We start from the raw sequence: 13973 nt of genomic DNA, 5'->3' as shown, positions 1-13973 counted from the left end.
TGAGTATTGTGGTTAGAGTTCAGGGACTCATGCTTGCTAAGGCAGGTGTACCACTACTTAAGCTGCATCTCCAGCCTTTTATTTTTTTAAATTTACTGTTCCAAATAGGTTCTAGCCTTTTTGCATGGGACCTTGGACTGTGATCATCTGATATATGCCCCCCTCATGGCTTGAATTGCAAGTGTAAACTACTACGCATATTTGTTGAGATGGGGGAGGGGGAAGGAGTGTTTCATTAACTTTCTCCCTGGGATTAGCTTTGAACCATGATTTTCTAGATCCAGAAGATAGGATCTTGAGTAAATAGGATTACAGGCATGAACCTCTGGCACCTGTTGAAAGTAGGAGGCTTGCACTAATACAGAGGCTGAAGCACTGTTTATTTATATGGTAATGTGGTTTGAACTCAGCTTCCCACTCAATTGGCTTGCTTGCTTGGCTGGTGCTCTACTATAGCCATTCCTCCAGCTAAAACTCATAAATTTTGGAGGAATGCATGTTGAGGTTACAATGTGCAATTTTTTCTCTCTCCTAGATTCTTCTTGAAGCCTAACCCCAAAGTGACAGCATTAGGAGGTGTGCCTTTGGGAGGTGACTAGGTCCATGAGGACTTCCCTGTCCCTAAAGGGACCCCCTGCTCTGAGATGCTGGAAGGACCTTTCTCCCCCTTCTACTACAAGAAGCAGCTGGGGGGGGGAAGGGCAGGATTTACCTAATGCTAAATTTGCTGGTGCCTCCAGCAAATTGAGTTTCCCAGTCTCCCAAACCATGAGCAATACATGGCTCATGCTTATAGATTACTCAATGTAAGGTATTCGGTTATATAAGTTTGGAGAACTAAAATAACCCTGTTGGAGAACTGGCAGTATCCACTAAAGCTGAACATAGGCTTGACCTGTGACCCAGAAATTGCACTCCTAGGACTGTCCACCAAGACTTGCACAAACCCTACCTGTTCTGTGTACATTCTTGGCCTATATTGAAAAAGCATGTACAGAAAAGCTTCAGCTGACTTTGTATAACATTTCCCTACAACAAGGTAGGGGTGGAAAAAAGAAAGGGAAGTCCTAGGTTGGAGAGCTGCATGTACAGCCAGTTCAGGCATCTCTTACCTCCTGGTCAAGTAACTACTGAAAATAGGCCAAGTAATGTCAAGCTCAGCAATCAGCCCTTGGGTGTCCTTGACCCACAGCTTACTATCCTGTCTCCCTTCATCTTGTCCCCTCTTCTTCTATTCCCTTTTATCCAAATGGTTGATTTTCTAGTCATCAGGTGTCATCTTCTATCTAATCAATTCCCTCATATTTAACATACAAAAAAGAAAGACAAATCCTTTCATTACCATATACAGCTAGAATTTAGATTCTTGCAGGAGGTCTATCCCGAAGAACTGGAGAAGAGAGAATGGGTAACTGTTGAAAGAATTATTTTTTTGGTCACAATGACCTTCAAGTTGAGTCCATGGATACAGTAATTCTGCCATTACTATGCCTTGAACTTGGGATTCTTTTTTTTTTTTTGTCTTTTTTTTTTATTGTAATTAGTAAAAGGGTTACATGATATTTGCCAGATAGTAGGTGCATTAATTCACATACATTGATACCCTTTCACATGTCTTGGTACCCGTTTCCCTCCCCCCCCCCACGCCCCCCACCCGGAACTTGGGATTCTTTAGCTCTTTCTTCATTCTACTTATATTTATAAGAGGTCTGCATATAATGAATGGAAACAGAACTTTTAGTCTGGGAGGTATCTGAATCTTTTTTCCTTTGCCCTCCTGCCTTCAGAGAACTGGGCAAAGCCAGGACTTGAAACCCACACAGAGCTACTCAAGACCACTTGACAAACGGATCTCTTCATTAATTGATTGATCAGTACTTTCCCAAACTCACCTAAGAGGGTAGCTACTAAATGTATGGATGTTTTATTAGTCAGGTTTCCATCACAGTAATAACTGGGAAGGGGAGCAAAGGTATCTTCTTGGGTGATAAGCAAAGTTATCCTATTATCAAAACTCATCAAACTCTGCATTTAAAATAAAGACATTTTTATTAAATGTTAACTCATACTTTGATAAGGTAAAGTGGATGTGGTTTAGGCATAACTAGTCTCAACACTTGGGAGATTAATGTGGAGGACCAGATGCCAGTCTGGGCTAAATAGAAAAGAAAATGCAATGGGAGGGCTAGTGGGGCCTAGTGGTAGAGTGCTTACCTATCACGCATGAAGCTGTAGGTTCAAATCCTCGGCACCACATATACAGAAAAAGTTGGAAGTGGAGCGGTGGCTCAAAAGGTCAAGTGCTAGTCTTGTGCAAAAAACATGGCAAGGACAATGCCCAGACCCTGAGTTCAAGCCCTATGACTGACAAAAAAAAAAAAAAGAAAAGAAAAAGAAAAAAGATAAAGATAATGCAATGGGAGGTCTGGCTTTGGTAGTAAAGCACTTGCCTGGCATATGTGAGGTTCTGGGTTCCATTCTCAGCACCAAGGAAAGAAAAGGGGGAGAAAAGACAGGAAAGGAAAGGAAAGGAAATATAAATTACATTTGGAACTAAGAGGAAGGAAAAAAGAATAAGCAAGAGACAGGGAGGATAAATGACGTCTAGTAAAGAAGATGTGAGAAGATTCTGAGGAAGTGAAGCAAACATTTAAGCTGAGACATGGCCAGGAAAGGGGCCAAAATAATGAATGGTGAAGATGGGTGGGGAGAGTGGGGGAAGGAAGGAGCTTTACAGGCAGAAATAGAAGATATGAAGGTCTTGCAGCAGGGAAGAGACAAGGACAATTGCTTTTGCTGTGATAATTAGTTGAATGAAGATGGAGTAGCACTCCACTAAGCTGGCAAGCATTCATGACTAAAGAGGAAGCGTCTTCCTCTATTCACTGATACATAGGCCCAATAATCACCTCCTGATGACACTTTGCAAGCCATTCATTTAAGTCAATGTACAAGGGTGCTTCAGAGGAATAGAAACAATAGTTCATGAGATGACTAGTTTTACAAAAATCATTAACAGATACTGTTGTGCTCTTTCAGTGAATCTGACCAGAGATAGGGTTTCTGAGGAGACAGCACCGTAGAGAAAATTGTGTAGTAGCTCCATCTGCCAGAATAACAGTTCTTTGTGCATTTTAACCTTGCTAGCAGCATGAAATTTGAGGATCCTTGAGAAATAATCTCTGAAACCTTATGTGAGAAAGTAATAATTCAAGACTTTCCTGCTAGGCTAGCTTCAAGCAGTGATCCTTAGATCTTGGCTTTCTGAGTAACTAGACTTAACAGGCCACCAACACTGGAGAAAGAAGTGGGCATTTTAAGGGACCTAAAGTTGCAACTGTGACTTAATCCTTAGTTACCACACTGTATATGTATACACACACACACAAATACAAACGTATACTGACTGAATGGGGATGTGAAGATGCAAACACATATTTTCTTGTAATCGAGCCGGGACTATAAAAGGTATACTCTGGGGCTGGGAGTTTGGCCTAGTGGTTAAAGTGCTTGCCTAGCATGCATGAAGACCCGGGTTCGATTCCTCAGTACCACATACATAGAAAAAAGCCGCAAGTGGTGCTGAGGCTCAAGTGGTAGAGCTCTAGCCTTGAGAAAGTCCAAGGACAGTGCTCAGGCCCTGAGCTCAAGCCCAGGACTGGCAAAGAAAAAAAAAAAAAAGGTACACTCTGACTTTTTTTTTTCTTTTTTGCCAGTCTTGAGCTCAGGGCCTGAGCACTGTCCTTGGACTTTCTCAAGGCTAGAGCTCTACCACTTGAGCCTCAGCACCACTTGCGGCTTTTTTCTATGTATGTGGTACCGAGGAATCGAACCCGGGTCTTCATGCATGCTAGGCAAGCACTTTAACCACTAGGCCAAACTCCCGGCCCCACACTCTGACTTTTAAAGTCATGGAACTATATGGTGTCATTAAAGGTGATTTAAGCCAGGCACTGTTGGCTTTTGCCCGTAATTGTGGCTACTCAGGAGGCTGAGATCTGATGATTGTGGCTCAAAATCAGCCTGGGAAAGAAAGTGTATGGGACTTTTATCTCGTTAATCACCAAAATGCTTCAAACATAGATCCTTGAATAAAAAGCTCAGGGACAGAACTCAGGCCCCAAGTTCAAGCAGGACCCTATGTATAGGTACACAATTTAATACAAAGGATCAGAAGGTTCATAGCTAACCATAGTAATCCATAATGACTTTAAGAGACAGGTATGATTTTGCTATGTCAAGGAAGTTGAGTTGGATGTTGAGACACAGAAATGTGGTGGGAAGGAATTTCACAAAAAATAGTACTATCTAAGCTTCAGAAATGGTAAAGAGTAGAGCCTATTTGGAGAATTGTGAAATTCATTTTGCTGGAACATATTAGGCAAACATGTGGCAATTAATGAGAAAAAGTGGGAAGATGCCAAATGTTAGGGGTCCTTCAGTATGAAGTTGTTTGAATTTTTTCCCAGCATTTTTATGTGTATTATTTTTATTGTGATCAATCAACATGATAAAAGTCATGTATTACATTTCTTGTTTAGATCACATGAAAGACGTGATATAAGGTTTAAAGACTCTTTAAGAGTAACTTATACTTTCTCTCTCTTTTTTTTTTTTCCTTTTTGGTTGTGGGGTTTGAACTCTGGGCCTGGGCACTGACCCTGAGCTCTTCAGCTAAAGACTATCTCTCTACCACTTGAACCACAGCACCACTTCCTTGAATTTTTCTTTTTTAGGGATTTTAAAAAATATATATATAGGCAAAGAAGCTTTGAACAGAAGAGGCATTATATACAACAATATTTAGGATGTTGCCAGGCATGGTGGCTCATGCTTGTAATCCTGGCTACTCAGGAGGCTGAGACCTGAGGATCGAAGTTCAAAGCCAGCCTGGGCACTAAAAATAAAAGTCCATGAGACTCTTCAATTAATCACCAGAAAACTGGAAGTGGTGCTTGGGCTCAAGGAGTAGCTTGGTATCCTTGAGCTGAAGAGCTCAGGGACAATGCCCAGGCCAAGTGGTAGGGTAATAACCTTGAGCTGAAGAGCTCAGGGACAGCACCCAAGGCCCCAGAGTTCAAGTTCCATGACCGAAAAAAAAAAATATATGATATTTAGTAAAAGAAATTTAGGGGTTGGGAGTTTGGCCTAGTAGTAGAGTGCTTGCCTAGTATGCACGAAGACCCGGGTTGGATTCTTCGGTACCACGTACATAGACAAAAGCCGGAAATGGTGCAGAGACTCAAGTGGTACAGCTCTAGCCTTGAGAAAGTCCAAGGACAGTGCTCAGGCCCTGAGCTCAAGCCCAGGACTGGCAAAAAAAAAAAAAAATTTAGGAGTTTGGAGAGATATTATCCCTGAGCTTTTGTACTCAAGGTTGGTGATCCACCATCTGAGCCACAGCTCTACTTTCCACTTTTTGGTAGTCAGCTGAAAAGTCTCATGGCCTTTCTTGCTTGGGATGGCTTTGAAATAAAATCTTCAGATCTATCCCAGCGTGATGGCTCACGCCTGTAATCCTAGCTACTCAGGAGGCCGAGATTTGAGGATTAAGATTCAAAACCAGCAGTGGGCACAAAAGGACCTGAGACTCTTATTTCCAATTAACCTCTAGAAAAATGGGGAAATGGGGCATGGCTCCAGGGGTAGGGCAGTAGCCTTGAGCTGAAGAGCTCAGGGACAATGCCCAGGCCCTGGGGTAGGTTGCTAGCCTTCTGCTGCAGAGCTCAGGGACAGCACCCAGGCCCAGAGTTCAAACTCCATGACCACCACAAAAAACAAACAAAAAAAAGTTTGTTTTTTTTTTTTCCCCAGTCCTGGGCCTTGAACTCAGGGTCTGAGCACTGTCCTTGGACTTTCTCAAGGCTAGAGCTCTACCACTTGAGTCTCTGCACCATTTCCAGCTTTTGTCTATGTATATGGTACTGAAGAATCGAACCCGGGTCTTTGTGCATGTTAGGCAAGCACTCTACTAGTAGGCCAAACTCCTGGCCCCAAAAGAAACTTTTAAGATGGCTGGGCATGTAGCTCACTACATCCTAGTAACTCAGGACACTAACATCTGAGGATCATGGTTCAAAGCCAGCCTGGGAAGCAAAGTCTATGAGACTTTTCTTTTCTTTCCTTTTTTTTTTTTTTTTTTTGGTGGATCATGGGCTTGAACTCTGGGTCTGGCGTTGTCCCTGAGCTCTTCTGCTCAAGGCCACCACCCTACCCCTGAGCCTCAGCCCCACTTCCCTAGTGATTAACTGGAGATAAGAGTCTCACATTCTTTAATGCCTGGGCTGGCTTTCAACCACAATCCTCAGATCTCAGGATTACATGCTTGAGTCACTGTGCCCGCCTGGCAGTCTGTGAGACTTTTATCTCCAATTAACCACCAAATAAGTGGAAGTAGAGGTATGGCTCAAGTGGTAAAGTGCCAGCCTTCAGTGAAAAAGCTAGGGGTCAGCACTCAGGTCCTGCCTTCAACTCCTAGCCTCTCACACACAAACAAAACAAACAGAAACCTTGAAGATGTTGTACTTAACTTTTCCCGAGCACAGAGTACTTATCGGAGTGACAACTATTAAAGCACTAGACTACTGTGGGGATACTAGAAAATCATCCTATCACAATCTGGGATTTTAATCAATAGTAAGCCTTGATTGTTCAATTTTAATGTTTTGGAAGGGATAGGATCTTGCACAGAAGATTCTAAGTTGTTCTTTTTTTTTTTTTTCCCAGTCCTGGGGCTTGAACTCAGGACCTGAGCACTGTCTTTGGGCTTTCTCAAGGCTATGCTTCTATTGCTTTTTTTTTTTTTTTTTTTTCTGTGTATGTGGTACCTAGGAATCAAACCCAGGGCATGCTAAGCCACTAGGCCACGATTCTGGCCCAATTCTAAGTTGTTTTAAATTCAGATTTCATCTTGAATTTTCTTTCTCCTTTGTTAACATGGGACTTTACTGAAAAGCAGTCAAAACATGCACGAGGCTTACATGCCATAAGTAACACACCTCTATCTCTACCTCTACCTGCCTGGGCCAGGCCTTGAAAGAACATTTTGGGGCTTATGTACTTGATGTTCTGTCTTTGTACTTCAAGAGAGATAGTAGGTAATATTTTCCCCAAGTTCCTCACACCATTACACTCTGGAATAAAGCCTTGGCTTTGAAGAGGCTTGACTCTCCTGTATTGATAGAGCTCAAAGGGGAAATAATTTAGTCGGTCAAGTATCTGTTGAGTGATGCTGGAGTTTGAACTCAGCTTTGAGCTTGCTAGGCAGTTGTTCTACCACTTGAAGCATACTGCCAGAAGTTTTTTTTTTTTTTCTTATTTTGCAAATAGGGTCTTGCATGGATGCCTGGACTGCCTGGATCTTGATCCTCCTATTTAGGCTGAAATAACAGGATGCCCAACTATTGGTTGAGATAGGATCTTGTGAAATTTTTGTCCCATGTGGCCTTGAGCTATGATCCTCTGACTCTTAGCCTCATAAATAGCTAGGATTATAGGCATAGCCTCCACATCTAAGGGCATCATTTTACTCTCTAGCTATATTATATATTTTTAATTAAAAGATTTTATTAACACTGATTTCTTACATATTTCAAATGTCATGTTTAACAAACAAGTATTCAAGAAGGGAATCTTCATATGCAATCACTGGCACATAAATTTAAGAACATAACTAAAATTAAGCTGAGGCTTTGTATGCCATAGACACATATCTATCTATATAGCAATGTCTCTATAGAATATATATCCCATCATATACTTATATGTCTACATAGATATATTTGTATCTCCAAGTTCATGCCAATGACCTTGAATACCCGAATACTGAGTCATCTCTCATGTATTGTTTGGATCTAATATCCACATATCAAGGAGACCATGCACCTTTTGTTCCTTTGGTCTTGGCTTATCTCACTCAACATGATTTGCTCTAGTTTCATCCACTTCTCAGTGAATGTCATTATTTTATCTGTCTGTTGGCTATGTACCACATTTTTTTATATCCCCTCATCTGTGGTGGGGCATCTGGGTTGCTTCCATCACTTGGCTATTGTGCAGCCAATGGTGCAGCAATGAACATGGCTGTGCAGGTGTCCTTATGATATCCTGGGTTATGATGCTCAGGGTAGATGCCTAGGGCTAGGTCTTAGGGAAGGTCTTTTTTTTTTTTTGAGGAACCGCCAAACTAGCAGTGCAGTAGGGTTCCTTTTTCTCCACATCCTTGCCAGCATTCCTTGTTGTCTGAATTCAGAATATTGGGCATTCTGATTTGGGGTAAGGTGGTACCTTAGGGTTGTTTTTATTTGCATTTCCTTTATGACCATAGATGATGAACATTTTCTCATATGTTTCTTTGCCATTTTTACCTCTTCCTCTGATAAGTCTCTCTTTAGTTCCCTTGCCCATTTAGTGATTGGTTTTTTGGGTTGGGGGGGTCAGTTTCTTAAGCTCCCTGTAGATATTAGATATTAAGTCTTTGATATATTGCTGGTCTAGTTATATTTTAATGATAAAATACCACCGGTTCCCAGCTTAATTTTTTTTTTTGCTAGTATTAAGAGTTTGGATTCAGAGTCTCACATTTGCTTGGCTTGCTGCTTTCTTTCTTGGCTGGGACTCTACCACCTGAGCCATACCTCCAGCCCAGCTTTTTTTGTTGTTGTTATTTTGGAGATGGAGTCTAGATAACTTTTCTGCCTGGGCTGTCCTTGAACTACGATCTTCTGGACTTTAGTTCTGAGTAACTAGAATCACAAGCATGAGCTAAGTTTCCATTACATCACCAACTGAAACCTGTGAAAACTTCTAAGTCAGGCCTGGTACCAGTGGCTCAAGCCTGTAATCCTAGCTATTCAGGAGGCTGAAATCTGAGGATCATGATTTGAAGCCATGGGCAGAAAAGCCCCTGTGAGATGCTTATCTCCAGTTAACTGCTCAAAAATGGGAAGTGGAGCTGTGGCTCAACTGGTTGAGTGCTAGTCTTGAGCACAAAAAGGCTCAGGGACAGAGCCCAGGCCCTGAGTTCAAGCCCCATAACAGACAAAAAAAAGTAATGAAAAGCTCTAAGTCAGAACTTCTCAGCTAAGTCACTCTTAATTTCTTAACTTGCAGAAACTGAGATTACACAGCAATAATTATAACTGTTTAAGCTGAATATTGGGTGTTTCTACCTAGCAACAGGGAGTTAAGTTAGTAGCTGTTTTGTCTGAATGGCTCTAGATTTGTAAGTCATTCTTTTGGAGTGTAGGCTAGCTAGTTCTTAAGAACTACTATGCTTACCATGTCTACAGTGCTGCTCATTGTGGAGGGAACACCAGGAAATCAGTTTCTCTCAGTGGATGATGAAAAGTCGTAAAGAATGTAAAATGATTTCTCTCTCAAAAGAAGCATCATAACTACAGAGGAGGGAAACTTCTTAATTGCTATTTCCATTTCACTTTTTGAAAATAAAAATCTAGGCTTAATCATGGGTTTGTTTACCTTACTTTGCTCTAAAGCAAGCCTTCAATTTTATTTTAAAAATAAATGTTTTAAGTGTAACAGAAAGAAGAAAATAAAAAGCACAAATTGTAAGTGAACATTTTGATGAAATAATTACATAGTAACTAACATCCAGATCAGAGGAACCTTGTTGTTTTGGTAAGATAGTATATCTTTCACCACTTCTTTCTTCCCTTTTCTAGAAGTACTATTATCCTTGCTTCTCATAACTTCTGCTAATATATTTACTTACTTCACTGTGGTCTGGGGATCAAATCCAAGGCCTTGAGCATGTTAGGCAAGCACTCTACCCTGAGCTACACCTATAGTTTCTGAACTTAATGTAAGTAATGTAAATAGAATTTCTCTTTCTCTCTGTATCTCTTCCTCGGTCTCTCTCTCTCTCTCATCCTGGGGACTGAATTCAGGGCCTGAGCACTATCCCTGGGCTTTCCTCAAGGCTAGCTCTCTACCACTTGAGTCACAGCACCACTTCCAGGTTTTCTATGTATGTGGTACTGAGGAATCGAGCCCAGGTCTTCATGCTAGGCAAGCACTCTGCCACTAGGCAAAACTCCTGGCCAGGCTTTGCCCCCTCTTTTTTTTTGGCATGTAATTGGGCTTGAACTCAGAGGCCTCAAGCTCATTCCTGAGCTTTGCCTTCCAGCATGGAGCTTTTTTTTTTGGAGGGGGGGCGGGGAGAGGGGTCACTTGGAGATAGATGGAGTCTGGCTTTTCTGCCCAGATTGGCTTTTACCTATGATCCTCCAGATCGCAGTTTTCTAAGAGCCACTGGTCTCTCATCATCTGTTGCATGTGTGTGTATGTGTCGTGTGTTTTTTAAGCTGTTTGTTTTGTATAAATTGCTTTATCATCCAAATATTGCCATGGGAATGTAAAGGCACTCCGAGATAAAAATACTATAGATTCCTGGCGTTTGATGTTGGGATGCCTCTTGGTAGACTAGAGAGATGATCTGTCAAGAGCTCACAGATTTGGATAAAATTCTCTGCAGGTTAACAAGAACCACAAACGGGAAGTCGGGAGAGGGTAGGTGCAGAAAAGTAGTCAATATTGGGCATTGAGATTTTAGAATATAGATCTCTTGGTTTTTTGCACGTGGGATGGCTTCCTGCAGAAACTGGAAAGTCCAGTTTCCAGCGTTATTCCTCCATGGAGAGGTGTATGTTTGGAGTGTGGGACTTGTATTCAACAAGCACAGGAAGAGCTTAGCTTTCTGGTTCAGAGTGCCACCAGTTTTGATGGGGGAGGACTATCACCCCAACATCATAAGTCTAACTGGGGAGACCCTTAGAAAAGAATTAGCAAGCAAGATAGGCATTGCAATCAGAGACTGGTTTTAGGGGTACTCTTTTCAGTCTCTGAAGCCACCAGACTTAGGGCTGTAGGTGACCATTTTCTGTCATCCTTTAAGAGATGACTTAAACATACATTCGGCCACCAAATCCTTGTCTCCCAAAAAGAGGTTCTGAATCTCCTTCAAAAAGCGAACCCAACTTCCTGGCTCTCACACCCGCTCCTTCACCACAGGAGGGTGGCGAAGAATTTATAACCCACCTCCTGTCCTCTGGTTACCATGGCGACCAAACCTCAGGCCTTTCACCCCTTCTGGTACCGGGAACAGCTCTCCAGCGCAGGCGGAATGGAAGGGCTTAGCCCAAACACTCTGCGGGGAGGGGGTCGGTGCTAAACAGCGCGGAGGGCCTGGTGATCTCACGGCAGCTGCAGGACCAGGCCGAGGGACAAAGGCTAAGGTCAGCCGCGGATCAAGGCCTCCTGTCTGCTAACTAGCGGCCAACCGCTTTGGGGGCGATGCTGGGCGAGAGGGCCCAGAGCACAACTCGGGAATCGACCCAGGAGAGTTCCAAGGAGCAGGAGCGCTGACCTGCCCACTCGTGGGGGGCGGATAGGTGAAGGGGCCCGCGTGCCCAACACCCACAAGTCCATTGGGCGGCGCCGCCATCACTCTCCCGGAGGCGACACCGCCTTCCTCTCTGGCGAGCCGAGATCTTCTCCTCCCCTCCGTTACGTCCAGCCCCGCCCCGCGTCGGAAGCCTCTCGTTGGATGAAAGTGCAGTCAATCTACTTCGAGTCAAGGATCTTATTGGACGGCAGGCCCTCAGGCTGCTCCGATTGGTTTGTTGCTCATTGGCGCAACGGAAGAGGCGGCCGGCCGAGGGTGCGCCTCTGCTCCGGCTGGACTGCCGCGGAGGAGGCCAAGAGGAGTCCGGCACTGGGGGCCTGGCTCGGGCGGCAGCGGTGGCTGCTGCGGATGGGATCGGGCCGGCCCGGCGCGCCCATGGAGCGCCACGGCAGGGCCGCCGCCACTTCCTCAGCCTCGTCGGCCGGAGAGCCGGCGTCTGTGGACTCGGAAGGGCGGCGGCGGCGGGAACCACTGCGGCGCCGGGCGAGCAGCGCGTCGACGTCCGAAACGGGGGCCTCGGCGGAGGGCCTGAGGCGGGAACGGCCCGGCTCCTACAGCGGCCCCACCTCGGTCTCCCGCCAGCGCGTCGAAAATCTCCGAAAAAGGCGGCCGCGTAAGTGCCCCGCGGGGCGTCCTGCGCCCCGCCCTGCCCCCTCTTCCGGCCGCCGGTTTTGTGTTGTTTTTTTTTTTTTTTCCCGCGCGCGGACGGTGTCCCCACACCGTGGTCCCACGTCGGCGCGTGGCCTGACGCCCGGCGGGAGACCACGGGTCCCGCCTCAGCCCTGCGCGTCGCTTTGGGAGTTGGGCCTCCGCCCGGCCCTCGCGACCGTGGGTCTGCGCTTGCAGCTCGTGGCGGGGCCCCGACCCCTTTCTCGGGTCTCGATCTCTTTCTCCGTCTCCCTCCCCCTCCCCTCCTCTCCCCCACGGTTCCTCGGGCGTGCTTTTTCGGGGAGCCCCATGACTTCATCCCCGAGAAGGCGTCTTTTGACTTATTTTCATCAATCTCTCTGGTCCCCTCCTCCCCCACAGGCCTTTCCAAATTCTCACTTGCTCCCCAACACGTGAAGTTCCTTTTTTTTTTTGTTCTACCGATTTCCAGCTTTCTGGAAAAATGACGAAGCGTCCCCCACCTCCACTCCAGTTCTGCTCCAGTTCTAAAGCTGGATATTCTGGGTTCTGTGCGTGTCTCTTCCCCCTCCCCCCCCCCCCCAGTGAGAATTCAGGTCATCTCGCACGCACATAATTCCTCCCTTTTTCTTCAGTGCGTCTGCAGGTATTCACAGTTAAGGGTTGTAGCATTCTGAACATTGACCCTTTTCTTCCGTGGGAAAACATGTTTCTGAATTTTTAGGAGTTGCACTTGATCGTCTCAAGAATCTTTTTCTCCATTTTATTACAATGTTTCTTTTCCTGTATTGTGTATTTTCATCTCTTTATAAACCTTCAATGAGGGACCGCTGTCTGGAAGCTATTGATAACTGCTGAGCATATATTACTTGTCTGATAAAGTAAAACGAGCTCTTTATTGAGTTAGCTGCGTTTAATGTATGAGTAGACTTGGTATTGGTTACCAAATTCCTTTTTGACCAAACCGACTTGCTTAAGTGCAGACTGAACGTGAAAGAAAATTAGTGGGCGTGTGAGATTATATTGGATAATCTGTGTTCTAACTACCGCTGGCTTTTTTTTTTTTTTTTTTTTTTTTTGCCAGTCCTGGGCTTGAGCTCAGGGCCTGAGCACTGTCCTTGGACTTTCTCAAGGCTAGAGCTCTACCACTTGAGCCTCAGCACCACTTCCAGCTTTTTCTATATATGTGGTACCAAGGAATCGAACCCGGGTCTTTGTGCATGCTAGGCAAGCACTTTAACCACTAGGCCAAACTCCCGGCCCCATACCGCTGGCTTTTATCATCCTGGATTTTAGTCGGTGAAATGTAGCCCTGTTTTCTGATGAAGAGTTTGAGAGTGCTCAATCCCCCCAGTCCCCCCAGTCTTGGTAGAGGTCAGGAGATGGCAGCAGGAGGATTGGAATGTCCCTTACACTTTGGGGACATCCAGGGCTGTATAGGCAAGACCTTATCTTTAAAGAAAGAAAGGTTTGGCAATCAGATTCTTCTCTTCTGTGTGTGACTGTCTGTGTCTGCCTAGTTTTGAGTTATTTTGAGCTGTTTGATTTATGTTTTATTTAGGAGCATTTGATTTTTAAGCAATGCCAAACATCAGTCATGGGCAAATTCCAGAGATGAGCAAGTGAAAATCAGCCATTGGCCACAAGGATTCTAAGTGTTTTATGTATTAGTGTTTGCTTGCTTAGAGCTTCAGTAACTCTTTAACCCTCAGAGTTTTGAGTGAGGTGGTATTATTTTGTTGTACAAATGAGAAAACAGGTTCTTGCAAGGCCAGACCAGAGTCCAGTGGCTAAGCATGGGGGAATAGAAATGTAAAATTAGCAATTCATCCTTAAATGTTTCTGTTCTTAACCAGTGCTTTATGAATTGTTTATGTCCTAGTAGTTGTTTCCTTACTGCTTTAAGACCAAACATAAGCAT

The 13973-nt window shown here is 44.4% G+C and overlaps 1 protein-coding gene across 2 annotated transcripts in view; it reads left to right on the top strand.

Moving 5' to 3' along the window:
- Positions 1-11486: 11486 nt before the first annotated feature.
- Pank2 (pantothenate kinase 2) overlaps positions 11487-13973 on the top strand; it is a 31388-nt gene continuing 28901 nt past the window's right edge. Inside the window, exon 1 of one of the 2 annotated variants that reach the window (XM_090352048.1) lies at positions 11487-12038. In XM_090352048.1, coding sequence (XP_090208174.1) covers positions 11567-12038 — 472 coding nt within the window. In that variant the 5' untranslated portion in view covers positions 11487-11566. The remainder of the gene's footprint in view (positions 12039-13973) is intronic. The other variant, XM_090352047.1, reaches the window with a different exon arrangement.

This window comes from Megascapheus bottae, chromosome 18, assembly GCF_031878675.1.
Source record: "Megascapheus bottae isolate mThoBot1 chromosome 18, mThoBot2.hap1, whole genome shotgun sequence".
NCBI classification, from domain to species: Eukaryota; Metazoa; Chordata; class Mammalia; order Rodentia; family Geomyidae; genus Megascapheus; species Megascapheus bottae.
This window is presented reverse-complemented; position numbering and strand designations above follow the sequence as displayed.